This window comes from Pelophylax lessonae (assembly GCF_965119305.1).
Source record: "Pelophylax lessonae genome assembly, chromosome: 2".
Taxonomy (NCBI): Eukaryota; Metazoa; Chordata; class Amphibia; order Anura; family Ranidae; genus Pelophylax; species Pelophylax lessonae.
The window spans coordinates 575,832,841-575,850,894 of record NC_138769.1 but is presented as its reverse complement, the minus strand read 5'-3'; the positions used below and the strand labels follow the sequence as shown (position 1 = coordinate 575,850,894).

The following is an 18,054-nucleotide window of genomic DNA, read 5'->3' as shown; positions in this document are numbered from 1 at the left end:
CCAGATAGGGAAGTCGAACCGAAGGACACAGTCTACTTCGGAACGTTTATGGTCCAACCGAACTCTTGCAGTGTCTGCACCGTGGTGGACAGGTCATTCACCAGACTCTGGCTGGCAGTTGACCTTATCAGGAGATCGTCCAGATACCCCAAGACAGCAACGCCCTGTGCTCGTAACAGGGCCAGAACCGGCGCCAGCACCTTGGTAAAAACCCGTGGAGCCGAAGCGAGACCGAAAGGTAACGCCACAAATTAGTAGTGATCCTCCGCAATGGCGAATCGAAGGTACCTTTGGTGACCCTCGAAAATGGGGATGTGTAGGTACGCATCCTTCAGATTGATGGAGGCCATGAATTCCCCCGGACTCAGGGCAGCCACCACTGAGCGCAGGGATTCCATGCGGAACTTGCGAACCCGCACAAAGCGGTTCAGAGCTTTCAAGTCCAGAATCGGACGCACCTTGCCCTCCTTTCTGGGCACAGTGAACAGATTGGAGTAAAACCCCCGAAATCTGTCCCGATGAGGCACCGGAACCACCACTCCTTGGGCCCGCACCGCCAGGTGCAGATCCTGCAAGCGCTCCGGAGACAGCTGAAGATTTGAGGGAAAAAATCTGCCCGCCGGCCGAGAGAGAAATTCGATCTTGTAACCAGATCGAACGATTTCCTGAACCCATCTGTCCTGAATGCGGAACAGCCAAGGTTGGAGGAAACCGCGCAGACGTCCCCCCACCCCAGAAACGGGTGAGGGCGCCCCTTCAGGCGGAAGTGGCGTGGGTTGTCGAACCGGACTGGCCTTATTTTTGCTACCCGCCCACGGCTTCTTCTGGGAGCCTTGGCCTTTGAAGGGCTTGCCCTTGGATTGCGACCGAAAGGCACGAAAGGACCCCTGAGAGGGCCTAAATGAGGAGTTCTGTTTGCCACGGAAAGATTTGTGCTTGGGATTCTGGGGTAAGAGAGTACTCTTGCCACCCGTAACTCCTTTGATCAGAGTATCCAAAGCCTCGCCAAAAAGGCGAGATCCCACGTAGGGAAAGTCCGCCAACGTCTTGCGAGAAGATTGGTCGACCGACCAACTTTTCAGCCATATCAGACGACGGTTCAGCACCGCCACGCTGGACAGGCGTGCAGCCAAAGGAGCTAAATTCAAGTCCGCATCACACAAGTACATGACTCCTTGATGGATTTGATCCACCATAGCCAACGTGGTAGGCGGAGCCGAATCAGCCACCAGGGTGCGCCTGAGCACCTTCGTCCAATCGGCAACCGCCTGGGCCGCCATAACCGAAGCAAAAATAGGTTTTAGCATAGAACCAGCAACCATATAGGCATGACGGGCAAGAGACTCCAACCTCCTGTCCGTAGGGTCCCGGAAAACCGGGGTATCCTCAGAAGGAACCGCAGTAGCTTTGTTTAAAATGGCTGATCCACCTGAGGCGCCACACACCAACGCTCGTCGGTGGAGGGCGCAAACGGATAAAGCAGTTTAAACTTATTCGGCACTGTAAAGGGCTTCTTCAAATTGCGCCACTGCTCATTAACAGTATGATGAAATTCTGCAGGGCAGGGAAAAACCTGCGCTGATTTGCGGGTTCTTTGCGTCCCAAAGGAGGACACCCTAGCAGGAGGAGTGGGCTCCTCCTCCAGGTGCAACGTATCCTTAATGGAGGCAATCAGCTCATCCATGAGTGCAAGCTCTTCAGGCGAGCCAGGGGGAGAAACATCAACCCCTTCCACCTCCGCCTCCCCCTCAGACCCCATAAGGTCCAGAGATGAGCGAGACCCTGAGAAGGGCATGCCAGCCACATCGCCCTCTGAATCAGAGGAAATGGATAACCTGGCCCTTTTTGCGGATCGTTCAGCCATCAGCACATGCATCTGAGAAACTAAGGACGCCACTACCGTGGCCAGATCAGCCCCCTCGGGGGGAGCAGCAGCCCCCTGGTCCCCCACCAGGGCGGGGGGAAACTTGCTATCCTGAGAATCCATGCCCACAGCAATGAAAGGAAAAAAAAGGTACCGGCCCTTTAACACTACGGCGAGCGCAGCCCACTGTACACTACTGTATGCACCGATCCCGCAGGGATAGAGAACACTGAGCAAGGAATGACAGGACAATGAAGGAAAAACCTGGAGAGAGCACAAACAGGCTGCTGCCACCGATCGCTGTTCCAGAGAGAGAGAGGAAGTGATGCAATAACCGGCTGACTGATATAGCCTATGAAGGCTCTGCAAAAATGGCCGCTCGGCTGAGGGATAGAGGCCACAAGAAAATGGCGCCAACATGTGCTCGAATGAGCGCGGCCTGCCAAAATGGCGGCGAGTGGCGCCAAAACACAGCGCTGTACAGAGACAGGGCCGTCCATAGCATTTCTGCAAAAAAATGGCGGGCCGCAACAGCGGCCGCCGCTCAAGCATGTCTGCACCCAATCTGCCCCAGACAGAACAGCAGAGCGGGAGGGCCCCCCCCTCGCAGCCCACAAAGGCATGCTAACCCATACAGGGATCTGACAGGGAGCCCGCACTTCACACAGACATGGGGGTACACACAGCCACAGACTGACACCCACACAGATGGTCCCCACACAGAAGGTGCTTACCGTACCAGATGGCGTGGGGAGCCGTCTCCAGCGACAAACCGCTATCAAGACGACAGGGAGTGCCGCAGCCAGGTCGCTGTGGACTGCAGCACAAGACCGCAGAATGGCGTCCAGTGAGGTAGCCACCTCACAGGCAGCATCCCTGCAGCGAGCAGGGATGGGTCGTTCATGGCGCCAGGGCGAACCGTAGCTGAACGCTCGATGGCAGGCTGGGGATCCATCTGGCCCTCAGCCCTGGGATCCAGGGCGGCCAGTCCGAGACCCAGCTCCGCATGATCATCTTCATCCGAAGATCCCTAAACTAAAGCTGACAAAATAACAGCTAGTAAAGAAAAGAAAAGTACTTGAAATAAAATCAAAAAAAGGGTAGAAGGCTGAGACTGAAGCCCCAGCACAGGAAAGCCTGCTACTCTTAAGCTAGGCAAGATCAAACTGAGTTGGGAATGCTGGTGCAGGGAGGTATTGACTAAGGGGGCAGCCCCTAGGGGTGTGTCTATGCTAAAAGCTTTTGTTATTAAATCTTGTGCCTAGCTACTCCTGCGGAGAAAAGGTCAATACCCATTGGTGAAGACTTGTGAGTGGGCGGCGACTGTCGGAGGACGTAAGAGAAAGTTGACCGTGTCTCTTGTCAGATGGGTCCCCTGGAGACCTATAATGGCTGGGTGAAATTTACGGATGCAGGAGGCGATCATAGTACGTTTTAGGGGGTCACTTATTCCTCAGACGTTCCAGGAGACCAGTGGAGTGGCTGTTGCGTTACATACCTGTCAAACCTGTAAAATGGGTAACATAGCATGAGGCCCAAACCCCACCAAGATACCTTCTTCACGGACAAGCGGTCAGTGGGAGACAATAGGATACAGTGCAGCCAGAAAAAAAAAGTCAAACTGAGTGTCATACTGAGTTAAGGTACCTGGTAAGATCCAGCAAGTGATACATTTGCGCAACTGTGTAAGTAGCATAACCAGTAAGGCCGGGCACTGAGGGATTAGTGCAATAACTAGAGTCATTACAACAATAAGAAAAAGGATTAGACCCCTCTGTGCCTCTGAGAACTGTAATTGGTAGAATTGTCTTGTGTCAACCAGGCACGAAAACAGTTGCCACCCTAACCATGGCTTGTAACCATTCACATAGTGCTCTGAGCTAGGTCAAGGTGTACATGATCTCTTAGATTGCACTAACGAGTTAGGGGTGCAGTAATTTTCTTTGTGTGGGAAAGGAGTACTGTTCCTCAATTAGGAAAACGTTACCCTGAGGCCAACAAAGATGTGCCATACCGATTTGAGGAGGTGTCCCCATAGGGATCAATCTTTGTTGTCAGGTCGCCGACATCGGAGGTCTTGATCATGCTGGTCAAGCCAAGTGGCTGCATCAGGAGCGGTTTCAAAGAAATGTCTCCAGCTTTGATTTGTAGCCCGGCAGGACAAAGCATAGCATATTTCAATTGGAGGCGCTGCAATCTCTTTTTTTTACATCAACGTATTTGGACCTCCTGTGTTGGACCTCTGCAGAGAAGTCTGGAAAGGAGGAGACCTTGGTCTCACGGTCCTTCTAAATTTACCAGGCAGGCAAGCAAGCATGAAGCGTGGTGGGTTACCCAGGGGGAAGAGGACGTAGTGGTGTGCCTGCTCTACTGCAAAGAGGGGAGTGAAGGCCTCTGCCGAATATTGCCTGCAGCCAGTGTTCCACAAATTCAGTGGGAGTCGCAACCCTCTACCCTCTCAGGCAGGCCAATGATCCGGACATTATTGCGCTGGAGGCAATTCTCAATGTCGTCAGCCCTGATGTTGGCTTGTGTAACTTGTCCACTTGATCCACTGCCGTGGTTCTCTCTCTGATTCTATGAACGTTGTCCTGGCGGAGAAGCGACACTGTTTCTTTAAGACCCCCAAATTGCTCTTTAAGGTCAACCACTGAGACCGTGCAAAATATCACTCAGTGTGGGTTGTGTAGTTTCATCACTGGGCATATTGAAGATATCTGGGGTTAGAATTGGGGGAAGTCTCTAAGGGAACAGTATCATCCAGTACACCTGTCCCCTCTTGGTCAGCAACACCCGGATCACCCAGGGTGGCTTCTGCATCAGGAAGTGTGGAGCTGCCCGCACCTGTCAATTTCTGGGGGGTAGTATAGCATGTCCCTGTGTTGCTCTTTCTCTGGGGTTATGCCTGGTTTGTGGGACTTACCCCCAGTGTCTTGCAGATTGTCCATGCCTCGTGGAGAATGCTGTGGCTGAGGAAGACTGGTGCCATCTTGGATCTTTATTTGTTTCTCTCCAGCCCCCCCCCCCATTTTGGATAGGGTAGGGTTTATAATCTACAGGTTTTTTTTTTTTTTTGCTATCGGTTTCTCATTGAGGACATTCTCATCTCGGCTCATTGAGGAAGTGAGAGGAAATCCCAGATTGTCACAATTTAAAGATTTCCCCTCTATTACTTTTCTGGGGACAGCCCAAAATTTTGGATTTTTTTTTTACTTTCAAGAATGGTAAACATAACAAAGAATGAATCTCCCCAACAGGGGCACACAGCAAAAACAACCTGACAGGTGTTTGAACCCCTACCCTGGGCCCTACGAGGTAAAGGAGCCTTCCTGAAACCAGAACCTGGGTTAGGTGCTGAGGGGACCAGCTTAATACAGGGTAAAGGACAAGCAGCATACGCAGTAGGCTTACCTCAGCAGTATAAATGGTTTTAAAACATTAAGGCAGTAATAGCACTCATATAAAAAAGGTATAACTCATGCTAGCGTATTCAAAAAAACACTGCAAAATCTTTTAACTCCTAGCCTCCAGAGCTTCTGCTTATTTGACCATGAAAGAACAAAGTTAGTTAGCTGGTATAGATCGCCTGCTTTTCCTGCTGTAATGTGGCATAAAATGGGATTTTGACTTACTGTAAAATCCATTTCTCTGATGTTCATTGACTGACACAGCTCCCGATATTCATAACCATCGGGTTATACTGCCCCCCACAGGAGTAAGACACTAGGCAGAAAAATAATCTGGCTACGCCTACGAGCAGTCCCAGGGGGATATACTCCTTCTCTCTGCCATAGCTACTTAGTTTTATTACAAGCAGTGTCAGGAGAATTAAAAACTCCACAGAGGGTTGGGTGCTGTGTCCGTCAATGAACATCAGAGAAATGGATTTTACGGTAAGTCAAAAATTAAATTTTCTCTTTCATTCATTGACGGACATAGCTCCTAATATTCATAACCATTAGGATGTCCCAAAGCAGTGTTAAACTTTTCAATTCCCAAGGCTAAATATTAGCCAAACAGGAGCTCAACCAAAAAAACTGGAGCCCACTTGAAAAAAACAACACACCCTCAAAAAGTATCCAGTCCTCTTTAACGCCAGCCTGCAAAACCTTGCGGCCAAAAGAAGCATCCGCAGATGCCAACACATCCACTTTATAAAACTTTGTAAAAGTGTGCATTGACGACCAGATGGCCACCTTGCAAACCTGCGTCACTGATGCCAGATGACCGAAAGCCCAGGAGGCACTAAGCACCCTAGTAGAGTGCACCTCGACAGGGAAAGGAGGCACCTAAACCCCTGATGGAATGGGCCTGAACCACAGTCTGTCTGATCCATCTGAAAATGGTTGCAGAGGAAGCGGACCACCCTTTTTTCCGAGGTCCATCCGTGAGCACAGAGTCTGACCTGCTGAATAACTCCGTAGCTACCAGGTACACCCTAATTGTCCGGACCACATCCAAGGCATTCAGGCAATATCCTTTGGATGTTTAAGCCTGGGACACAGGGAAGACAACACAATGTCTTCATTCAAATGAAAAGTCAGGAGCCCCCACCAGGTACAACCCCCCCCCCCCCCGCGCACAGTTGATTGTCTAATCACCAGTGGCACCCCTGCCCCGGCACACCATCACCAGTTAGCACCCTGCCCCCATCCCAGGAAAGTGGCCAGGCCACCTAAACAACCCCAGCATGGAGGGGGGGCCCACGTCCACCCCAAAACCCTCCCCAGAAGGAGAGGGGGGGGGGATAGCTACTCACCATGCCAGGAACCAGACGGGCACAGCTCCAGACCGGACCCCTCTCCATCCAAATAGGGGGGCTGTCGGCCAGGAGGAACGCTGTACCTCGGGCAGAGACTCGGCCGTTTGCGACCTCGCAAAGGCGTTTAACTCGCAGGCCAGCCCTCGTCCAGTGGGGCTATGTTGCGGCCCACCTAGCGCAGAGCTGAGGTCTGTGTGCATGCGCTCGCTGGCCAGACTGGGGTGACCACTAGATCTAAATTATCCAGCCCATCGCCCAGTCCAGCAGTTGATTGTAGATCTCACAGGAAAAATCCAGGAGAAAAAAGAAATTTCTATCGAAAAAATGTTGCCAGGACCAAAGATCCCAGCAAGGAAATAGGTCCTTAACTCCTGACTAGGCAGAAAAAAAACTGAGTGGCTATAGCAGAGAGAGGATGTATACCCACCCCCCCGGGACTGCCCATGGGTGTAGCCAGAATTATTTTCTGCCTAGTGTCCTATTACTGTATAGGGCAGTATAACCCAATGGCTATGAAAATCAGGAGCTGTGTCTGTCAATGAACAAAAGAGAAATAATAATTCTCAAAAGTAGTTTGCAGGTCTCGGTTGATGCTTTATTGTTAAAGCAAGAAAGTAATACGGCCCACATATAGGATTTTGTACCTATTAAACCATGATCATGCTCCTAAAGCCAAAAAAGCAGACTCGGGCACAGTCAATAAAAGCTTACGTGGACAAAGCTACATTATAACAAGCTAAAGTTGTATTAAAGAAATCGATAAATGAAAAATAAGTTGGCATGCAATTTTTAGCAGAGCATACAGAAATACCTGTGGCTCTTTACTGTCAGCATCCAGCTGATGGAAGAAGAAAATGAAGTGAAAAGAAATATTAGTAATATAGAAAAGAAAAGAACATCTCACCTGAACTCAAGGGAGGTGAAGATTTCCTAGGTTATAGAAACATTTAGAACTGGTAACTACAAGATTATAATATATATATATATATATATATATACCTGGGATATTTATCTGATCGATTTAAGTAGCAGAGGGGGTTGTCAATCAGTTTCAGCTGCTTTGGTGTTGATGACATTAACAGGTGCACTAGATGGGCAACGATGATACAACCTCCAAAAACAGGAATGGTTTTGCAGGTGGAGGACATGAACATCTTTTCTGGCGATTTTTCACCAGTTTTGCATTAGGCGAGGATCAGTGTCACTTCTGGTAGCATGAGGCGATACCTAGACCCTATAGAGCCGTGATGGTGAACCTTGGCACCCCAGATGTTTTGGAACTACATTTCCCATGATGCTCAACTACACTGAAGAGTGCATGAGCATCATGGGAAATGTAGTTCCAAAACATCTGGGGTGCCAAGGTTCGCCATCACTGCATAGAGGTTGCACAGGCTGTCCAACTCCTCCAGGATGGCACATTAATACTGCCATTGCCAGAAGGTTTGCTGTCTCTCCCAGCAGTCTCATAAGCATGGAAGATATTCCAGGAGACAGGCATGTACTCTAGGAGAGCTGGACAGGGCCATAGAAGGTCCTTAACCTATCAACAGGACTGGTATCTGCTCCATTGTGCGAGGAGGAACAGCATGAACATTGCCAGAGCCCTACAAAATGATCTCCTGCAGGGCACCAATGTGAATGTCTCTGACCAAACAATCAGAAACAGACTTCATGAGGGTGGCCTGACGTCTTCTAGCAGGCCCTGTGCTCACTGCCCGGCACTGCGGAGCTCAACTGAACACCAGAATTAGCAGGTCTGCCACTGGTGCCCTGTGCTTTTCACAGATGAGAGCAGGTTCACTCTGAGCATGTGACAGACATGAAAGGGTCTGGAGAAGCCTTGGAGAATATTATGCTGCCTGTAACATCGTTCACCATGACAGATTTGGTGGATGGTGAGTGATGGTCTGGGGAGGCATATCTATGGAGGAACGCACAGACCTCTACAGGCTAGACAATGGCACCCTGACTGCCATTAGGTATCGAGATACAATCCTTGGACCGATTGTCAGACCCTACGCTGGTGCAGTGGTCCTAGGTTCCTCCTGGTGTACGACAATGTTCAGCCTTATGTGGCAAGAGTATGCAGCCATTTCCTGGAAGATGAAGGAATTGATACCATTGAATGGCCCCCAAGCTCGCCTGACCTAAACCCAATGGAACGCCTTTGGGACATTAATGTTTCGGACAATCCGACACCACCAGGTTGCACCTCAGGTCTGTTCAGGAGCTCAGTGATGTCCTGGTCCAGATCTGGGAGGAAATCCCTCAATACACCATCCGTCATCTCATTAGGAGCATGCCCCGACGTGGTCAGGCATGCATATTAGCACGTGGGGGCCATACAAACTACCGAGTACCATTCTGAGTTGCTGCAATTAAATTTTAGCAAAATGGACTAGCCTGCTGCATAATTTTTCACTTTGATTTACGGGGTTTCTTTAAATTCAGCCCTCTGTAGGTTGATCATTTTCATCAAATCCTTTAGTTCCTAATACATTACCCAGTCGATATCAGTATAGATATCCAGCATGATATTTTTCCTCATTGAGATCTGATGTGTTTTCAAAGTGTTCCTTTAATTTTTTTAAGCAGTGTATATATACATACACACACATAAGTATGTATGTATGTATGTATGTATACACACACACACACACACACACACACACACACACACACACACACACGTATGTATGCGTACACAAACACATATACAATCTATTTCACAAAGGGGAGTACACTCCTCACATTTTTGTAAATATTTTACTATATCTTTTCATGTGACAACACTAAGAAAATGACACATTGCTAAAATATAAAGTAGTCAGATTACAGCTTGTATAACCGTGTAAATTTGCTGTCCCCTCAAAATAACTTAACACAGCCATCAACGTCGAAACCGCTGGCAACAAAAGTGAGTACACCCCTAAGTTAAAATGTCTAAAGTGTCAATATTTTGTGTGGCCACCATTATTTTCCAGCACTGCCTTAAAAAACTCTTGGGCATGGAGCTCACCAGAGCGTCATAGGTTGCCACTGGAGTCCTCTTCCATTCCTCCATGATGACATCACAGAGCTGGTGAAATTTAGAGACCTTGCGCTCCACCGCCTTCCGTTTGAGGATGCCCCACAGATGCTCATTAGGGTTTAGGTCTGGAGACAGTCCATCACCTTTATCCTCAGCTTCTTTAGCAAGGCAGTGGTCACCCTCGAGGTGTGTTTGGGGTCATTATGTTGGAATACTGCCCTGCCGCCTAATCTCCGAAGGGAGGGGATCATGCTTCAGTATGTACCAGTACATGTTGGCATTCATGGTTCCCTCAAGAAACTCTAGCTCTCCAGTGACGGCAGCACTCATGCTACCCCAGACCATGAAACTCCCACCACCATGCTTGACTGTAGGCAAGACACACTTGTCTTTGTACTCCTCACCTGGTTGCTGTCACATACGCTTGACACCATCTAAACTAAATAGGTTTATCTTGGTCTCATCAGACCACAGGACATGGTTCCAGTAATCCATGTCCTTAGTCTGCTTGTCTTCAGCAAACTGTTGGCGGGCTTTCTTATGCATCATCTTTAGAAGAGGCTTCCTTCTGGGACGACAGCCATACAGACAAATTTGATGCAGTGTATGGTCTAAGCACTGACAGGCTGACCCCCCAACCCCTTCAACCTCTGCAGAAATGCTAGCAGCACTCATACGTCTATTTCCCAAAGACACTGAGCACGTGCACTCAACTTCTTTGGTCGACCATGGTCAGGCCTGTTCTGAGTGGAACCGGTCCTGTAAACCGATGTATGATCGTGGCCACCGTGCTGAAGCTCAGTTTCAGGGTCTTGGCAATCTTATTATAGCCTAGGCCGTCTTTATGTAGAGCAACAATTCTTTTTTTTTTCCAGATCCTCAGAGTTCTTTGCCATGAGGTACCATGTTGAACTTTCAGGGACCAGTATGAGAGAGTGATAACACCAAATTTAACACACCTGCTCCCCATTCACACCTGAGACCTTGTAACACTAACGAGTTACATTACAACGGGGAGGGAAAATGGCTAATTGGGCCCAATTAGGACATTTTAACTTAGGGGTGTACTCACTTTTGTTGCCAGTGGTTTAGACATTAATGGCTGTGTGTTGAGTAATTTTGAGGGGACAGCAAATTTACACTGTTATACAAGCTGTACACTCATTACTTTACATTGTAGCAAAGTGTCATTTCTTCAGTGTTGTCACATGAAGAGATAGAATAAAATATTTACAAAAATTGTGAGGGGTGTACTAACATTTGTGAGATAGAGATTTTTTTTATTATATATATATATATATATATACACATATATATATATATACACACACACACACATACATACATACATATACACACACACATTATTACCAAAGTATTGGGACTGCCTTTACACACATGAACTTTAATGGTATCCCAGTCTTAGTCTATAGGGTTCAATATTGAGTTGGCCCACCCTTTGCAGCTATAACAGCTTCAACTCTTCTGGGAAGGCTGTCCACAAGGTTTAGGAGTGTGTCTATGAGAATGTTTGACCATTCTTCCAGAAGCGCATTTGTGAGGTCAGTCACTGATGTTGGAGAGAAGGACTGGCTTACAGTCTTCGCTCTAATTCATCGCAAAGGTGTTCTATTGGGTTAAGGTCAGGACTCTGCAGGCCAGTCAATCAAGTTCCTACACCCAAACCTGCTAATCCATATCCTTATGGACCTTGCTTAAGGACCTACTCCCAATGGCCACAGTCCAACTCCAACATTTCATATTCCTGATGTGTGCTTGCTGTACCATGTGCTTTTATGAGAAAGTATCCTATTCTCTTTGTATTGCTTTATGTGAAATCCCTGGTGTTCCTGCCAGTCCCTCTGCTTTCCCTATTAAAAACTGACCACACTAAGCAGAAGAGCACACCATGGTCAGTATTCTAGCTATGCTGGGAACTCAGCCTGCACTCCTCCAATGATCAGACTTGTCCCGAATTGCCCCCAGCTGTACATCCATTCACTGGGAAGATCAGCGTGCTGCTGCTTCTACTCCCCCCAGCTTGTATGCAGCTGAGAACAGAGGGAAGGTGATCACTTATAAAAATGGGGAAAAAAGATATTAAAAAAAAGCAAAACAAATTATACAAGAATGTTTTGCATTTCATTTCTATTTTAAACTGAATAGGTTGTTTTACAAGGTGATTGTTTACAATCACTACATCTAAAAGGACAGTATATACTATATATGGAGATGCAACAAAATCTGCAGGACGTTTTATTCATTTGGAGCACTCCTGTAGGAGCAGGCACTCCTAAGCTTTGTTAAAAGTTGCTTTTAGGGAAAGCTCCAGGAGGTCCTAAGCTCAATCTGAATGAAGTATGCCCGCATCTCCTAGGATTGACCTAAAGTCCCACCAACCTAACAATATCTGGCTTCTGTTTACTTGTCTGAACAGCTGTCATTGACTGACAGCTAATCACATGGTAAAGGGCCGCTGTGTTTGGCCCTTTTCCCTGTTCTGTGATTAGTCGAGTCCGAAGAACTTGACAATTAAAGAGCGCGCCGCACTGGGCGTACAAGCAGCCCGTTCACGGGAGGACGTCTGCTGACACCCTCCTGACACTGGAAGCCTGTGCTGTAGCCATCTTTCGGCTAAAACGGTTAAACAAGCCAACAGTACCCGAAGGCACCTGGTGATGCCCATTTATCATTTTTTGTAGCTTTTCAGTTTGGATACACTGTAACCTTTTCGAATTAGGCTGCTCCCTCTCACACACTTTATTTTAACCTGGTGATCTTGCCAATACCACACTTCATGTCCTAGTGTGGCAACACTCACTCACTCTTCTTTCTATAGAAAAGCAACGTTGTGAACCTAGGCTGCTCTCCTGATTTGAAAGACACTGATCCTCCTCGGTTTACCTCCATTACATATGGGTGGGTGTGGGGGGGTTAGATTTTTTAGGATTTCAATCCAGCCCAGCTTACAGGAAGTGAAAACAGCAGCACTGGATTTTCTGTACTTGCTAAAAAATGTTTTTAGCCTGAAAAGAAGAAAACAAATGCAGCAATCGTGACCAATGACTGACAATCTAAGTGTATTACTCTCTCCCAGCAGCCGAGAACTAAAACCTAGTTTTCTTTCAGGACTATGGTAAATTAACAGTTTTTGACAGTGTCTGTTCTGAGTACTGCGGTCAGGCAGGAGACAGAACAGCTTTTTGGCCTGACATGTCTGCCCTAAAAGGGAGAGAATACAAGTATATCAAAATTCAAGCTATTTCAAAAGGGAAAGATACACTAACAATTCAAGAGTGGGGATTCAGTCTTTTACAGATGGCAAATTCTCCAAGCCAGATACAAAATAAAAACTGCTTAAAATTAGGAGAAAAAAAACTTTTTTTTTCTTAATATTCATGAAGCTACAAAGCTTACCTGACCACCCCCAAAGCGTTTTCTCAAGGACTCAATCTGGTCATTTTCTAGCTTTTGGAACAGTGGGCTCACCTGTAAGAAATTACAAAATTACTAATTAAACCAGCCGTGGCCTATTTCTGGCATTCTGCAATGGTGAAAGACCCAACATAGACTCTGGCCAACAAAAGCTGTAACAAGTCATTACCCAGTTTTTGGCCAGTATTATCTAAAGTTAGGATTCAGTTTTTTTTTGTTGTTGTTAACAGATTACTATATATGTTGTAGGTCAGTGGTCCTCAACTCCGGTCCTCAGGGCCCACTAACAGGCCAGATTTTAAGTATTACCTTGGGGAGATGCAGACTAGAATACTGCAATCACTGAGCAGCAAATTATATCACCTGGGATGTATTTCAGTTATCTTGCAAACCTGGCCTGTTAGTGTGCCCTGAGGGCCAGGGTTGAGGACCACTGATGTAGGTAACACACGGCTCAATATGGTGCGCACTCACATTTCCGATGCGGTGTCCATTTTGTAGGAGGCATGGAAAATCATTGGTCAATACGTTGGCTTCCTCTGGCATAAGTAACTGCTCACGGATGACAGAGCTGATTGTTGGCATGTATGGTTGCAGCATAATTGAAAGCAAAGCAGCCATGTTTACAGCCAAACCTGTTACTGTTCCTGCACGTTTCCTGCAATAGAAAGAAGCATCCGTATCAAAGGAAATGCAGTAATAGATTACATGCAGATTTTTGGGCATTTTACCTTGTGAAACAACCTATTCAGTTTAAAATATAATTTTAAAAGGCAAACCATTTGTGTATAGATATAAAAAAATAATAAAATGCCTTTTTCACCCATTATAAGTGATCACATTCCCTCTGTTCTCAGCTGCATAAGAGGTGGGGGAGGAGAAAACTGATCTTCCCAGTGAATGGCTGTGTAGGGGGTGTGTGTTAGGACAAGTCTAAACATTAAAGAGCAGGCTGAGTTTCCAGAACAGCTAGAGTACTGACAATGGTATGTTCTCCTGCTTAGTGTGGTCAGTTTTTAATAGGAAAGCAGAGGGACAGGCAGTCACTGAGTTAAAAACATCTGACTAACATATGACTCATACTTACAAATGGAGGGAGACAACAGGAAGTGAAAGGAAAAGAAATCAACCCCTAGGAAGGGAAAGTCACTCCTGTAAGAGTTATCATGGGAAAAAGGTGTCTCCATTTCAGCTTCATAACCAATCCTTGTTTCCACAAAAACCCAACATTTTTAAAATCCAATTGTCACATGGACAGAAAGGGAGGTGAAATCTTCTGAACAGGGGCTCAGACAGCAAAGAAACCATTACAGGGGTGTTCACCCTTCCCTATGCTATCCCCCCAAAAAAAAAAAACTTAAAAAAAAGTTACTACAGTAACGTCTGTTTTTTTTCTTTCCTATAAAAAATAAAAAACAAACATCGTATTCTTGTCTGCTCTGTGCAGTTGGTTTTGCACAGAGCAGCCCGGATCCTCCTCTTCACGGGTCCCTCTTCTGTGCTCCTGGCCCCTCCCTCCTGTTCAGTGCCCCCACAGCAAGCAGCTTGCTATGGGGGTTCCCGTGCCGAGTCATAGTTCCCTATGTCCATTCAGACACGGAGCCCTGACCTGGCCCTGCCCCCCTTCTCTCCACTGACTGGCTAGCTGACTTTGATTGACAGTAGCAGCAGCCAATGGCACCGCTGCTGTGTCTCAGTCAATCAGGAGGGAGAATCTCAGACGGCTGAGACACTCGTGGACATCGCTGGACAGAGGGACCTCAGGTAAGTGTTAGAGGGGCTGCTGCACACAGAAGGCTTTTTATCTTAAAGCATAGAATGCATTAAGATAAAAAAACTTCCTCCCTTACAACTCCTTTAAGCATTATTGTTTTGGCTGGGGTTGCACTTAAAAAATGTACCTGTTATGACTTGCATACAAATTCAACCTAAGAACAAATTTACAGAACCTATCTTGTTTGTAACCCAGGGACTGTCTGTACATAGTACAGCAGAAACATCAGGAATATGAACTGATTTACATATTATTTAACCACTTGCCGACCGCCGCACGACTATATACTGCGGCAGTCAGCCCCTCCTGGGAAAAGTGACGTACTGGTACGTTACTCACCCACGCGACTGTAGGGGGCAAGCGTGCGACGTCGGAGGCGCGCTCCCGCTCGTTCCCTGACATCCCCACGCGTGTGACCGGCGGCTCCGATGTACGCCGGTCACTCGAGATCTCGTGCAGGCGAGGGAGAAAGGCAGACGGCTGATGTAAACAAAGCCGTCTGTCATTCTCCCTGATGCAAGTACAGAGACTATACAATCCTGCTATGTAGGATCGTATGTCTCTGTGGTTACATCACAAGCCTCACCCCCCCCCCCCCCCCCAGTTAGAATCACGCTCCTAGGGATACATTTAACCCACTGATCACCAATAAAGTTAACCCCTTCCCTGCCAGTGTCATTTTTACAGTTAACAGTGCATATTTATAGCACTGATTACTTTAGTAATGTCACTGGTACGGCCAAAAGTGTCAAAAATGTCAGTCAGGGCTCCGATCTGTCCGCCACAATGTCGCAGTTCCGCAAAAAAACGCAGATCACCGCCATTACTAGTTAAAAAAAAAAAAAAAAACACAAACCATAAAAATGACAAATCTTTCCCGTAGTTAGTAAACGCAATAACTTTTGCGCAAACCAATCAAAATACGCTTATTGCGATTTTTTTTTTAACAAAAATATGTAGCAGAAAACACATTGGCCTAAAATGTTAAATTTTGATTTTTACATTTTTTTTGGAGAATTTCATATAAAAAAAAATGTGAAAAATATTGTTATTTTTTCAAAATTGTCGCTCTTTTTTTGTTTATAGCGCAAAAAGTAAAAATTGCAAATACCACCAAAAGAAATCTCTATTTGTGGGAAACAAAGGATGTCAATTTCATTTGGGTACAGCATCGCACGACCACGCAATTGTCAGTTACAGTCACCCAGTGCCGAATCGCAAAATAGGGCCTGGTCTTTGAGCAGCCAAATCCTCCGGGGCTTAAGTGGTTAACATGTAAAATGACCACACTTGTGTAGCACAGATCCTGCACATATACATTTGTAAAAAAGTTGAATCTTGTCATTTAGGCCTTTTTCAGACGAGCATTCTTATTAGGTCCACTTCTCAGTTCTTCTAATCTTCTAAACAGAAGGTCCCATGCATCCCTATGGAAAAGTAGATGTATATGGATTTATGTTCGTTTACACCCATCTACCTCCGGGTCCGGCCAGGCCCACGTAGAAAAATGATAGAAAGATTGGAGGTAGCCGAGTGTAAACAGTCAGCGGATTCCGTTTACTTCCATCCTCCCATAGAGCAGAGTGGGCTCTGCAGAATCTAAGTGGACACAGATGTGTCATCCACAGGGAATCAGCTCACAGATTTCCTACGGATTGGAACGGAATCTGCCCTGTGTGAAAGGGGCCCAACTCTGAGGTCTCATTTCAGAAGGTAACTGATGCTCTTGGTCATGGATGCAATCAGAGCCAGCTATCATATGGCAGAGCCAACCTGCAGCATACTACACAAAGGTTTTTGGGGATCACAAATAATGTTTTGAAGATCTAGTTGATGTAAGCATTCTTGTTTTTTCATCAAAAGTGAATATTATAGTTAATAAAACTGCTCCATTATTCTAAATAAGACAAATAAAGCAACACTTACTGTTCTTGCGGTGTCCCTTTGATACATTTCCATGGCTCATTGACTTGTATATACTGGTTTCCATGACGAGAAATGTTCAAAATACACCTGAGGGCATCACGGATCCTGCAGAAGTTAGCAAGAATGTTAATCGGACTGCCATTTTTCTTTTCTCAATATAAAATGTAGGGTCTGCAGTATGCCTGGTCAGCGGACTCTTACCGAACTTTTTCCAGCAGCTGGTTGTATTGTTGTAGTTCTGCTGTGACCTGAGCCAAAAGCCTCTTGTCTTCTGGAAGTAACTCAATCTCTGGAACTTGGCCATTGAAGAACTTCTGCACAAACATGCCTGCCCTGAAAGAGAATTACACACATTCATATATTCGAATATAACCACAAGTGTCCCAGGCACTTCTCTGAAGTGTAATATGGATGCAGTTCACAACAGATGACTGCTGCTCTAATTTGCACATTGGGAAACAGAACTTTTGGAGTATTTACTCAAGATGTTGGATAGACACAGGGGTGGAAGGATGTACTTCTGGCTCCTCGGTTTTAATCTCCCTTGTGTCCTCCGACGTTAGAATATCAAGAGCTTCAAAAGAATACACTTTTTTTTGTTTTGTTACATCAAGGTGTAATAACTCCAGCTGCAGTGAGAACGTGCAGTAAATTAAGTCCAATTCACACATAAAAAAAACAAAAAACAAAAAAAAAAACTGACAGTAAAAATTGTATATAAAGCTCATAAAAAGTGTTGGTAACCTTTAAAAAAGTGTCACTGCCAGCCCCTCTTTTATGCAGCCATAATGCAAGTGTTTGCTGAAAACAAAACCTGTAAAATACCTTTTTTTAGAACTCTTCAGGCCAGTCACATGGCTCCGGGCCACTCTCCAACTCCATCTACGTGCTACAGTGGGAGTACCAGAGATCTCCAACCTCAGCCGGGGAGGTCACGTTGACTGCTGTGCTGGCTGCTTAGCACCTCCCACTGTAGCCTGTAGATGGGGGGAGGAGAGCAGCCAGGTGTCACGCGACGAGGATAAAGATATCTGAAAAATGTACAGGCTTCGCTTTCAACAAACACTTACACTGTGCAATATGGCTGCATAAAAAAAGAGGGGCTGGCAGTGACATTGTTTTACAGTTTATATTACCACTAATAGCGGCAGGAGGGGGGGGGGGGGGGGGGTTGGTCAGAGACGGCTCACACACAGGAGCTGACAGGCAGGGAGGGAGGGGGACAGAGGAGAGCTGGGGATGACGGAGGCATGTAAACT

General features: G+C 46.4%; 1 protein-coding gene across 3 annotated transcripts in view; it reads right to left on the bottom strand.

Annotated features, from left to right (window-relative positions):
• MARS1 (methionyl-tRNA synthetase 1) overlaps positions 1 to 18,054 on the bottom strand; it is a 312,431-nt gene that overhangs the window by 239,706 nt on the left and 54,671 nt on the right. The window contains exons 16-20 of one of the 3 annotated variants that reach the window (XM_082244785.1): positions 16,997 to 17,128; positions 16,796 to 16,900; positions 13,570 to 13,753; positions 13,078 to 13,149; positions 7,438 to 7,464 (exon numbers count right to left, since the gene is read on the bottom strand). In XM_082244785.1, the coding sequence (XP_082100911.1) occupies positions 7,438 to 7,464; positions 13,078 to 13,149; positions 13,570 to 13,753; positions 16,796 to 16,900; positions 16,997 to 17,128 (520 nt within the window). Of the gene's footprint in view, positions 1 to 7,437; positions 7,465 to 13,077; positions 13,150 to 13,544; positions 13,754 to 16,795; positions 16,901 to 16,996; positions 17,129 to 18,054 lie in introns of all 3 variants that reach the window. The other 2 variants (XM_082244786.1, XM_082244787.1) reach the window with 2 other exon arrangements.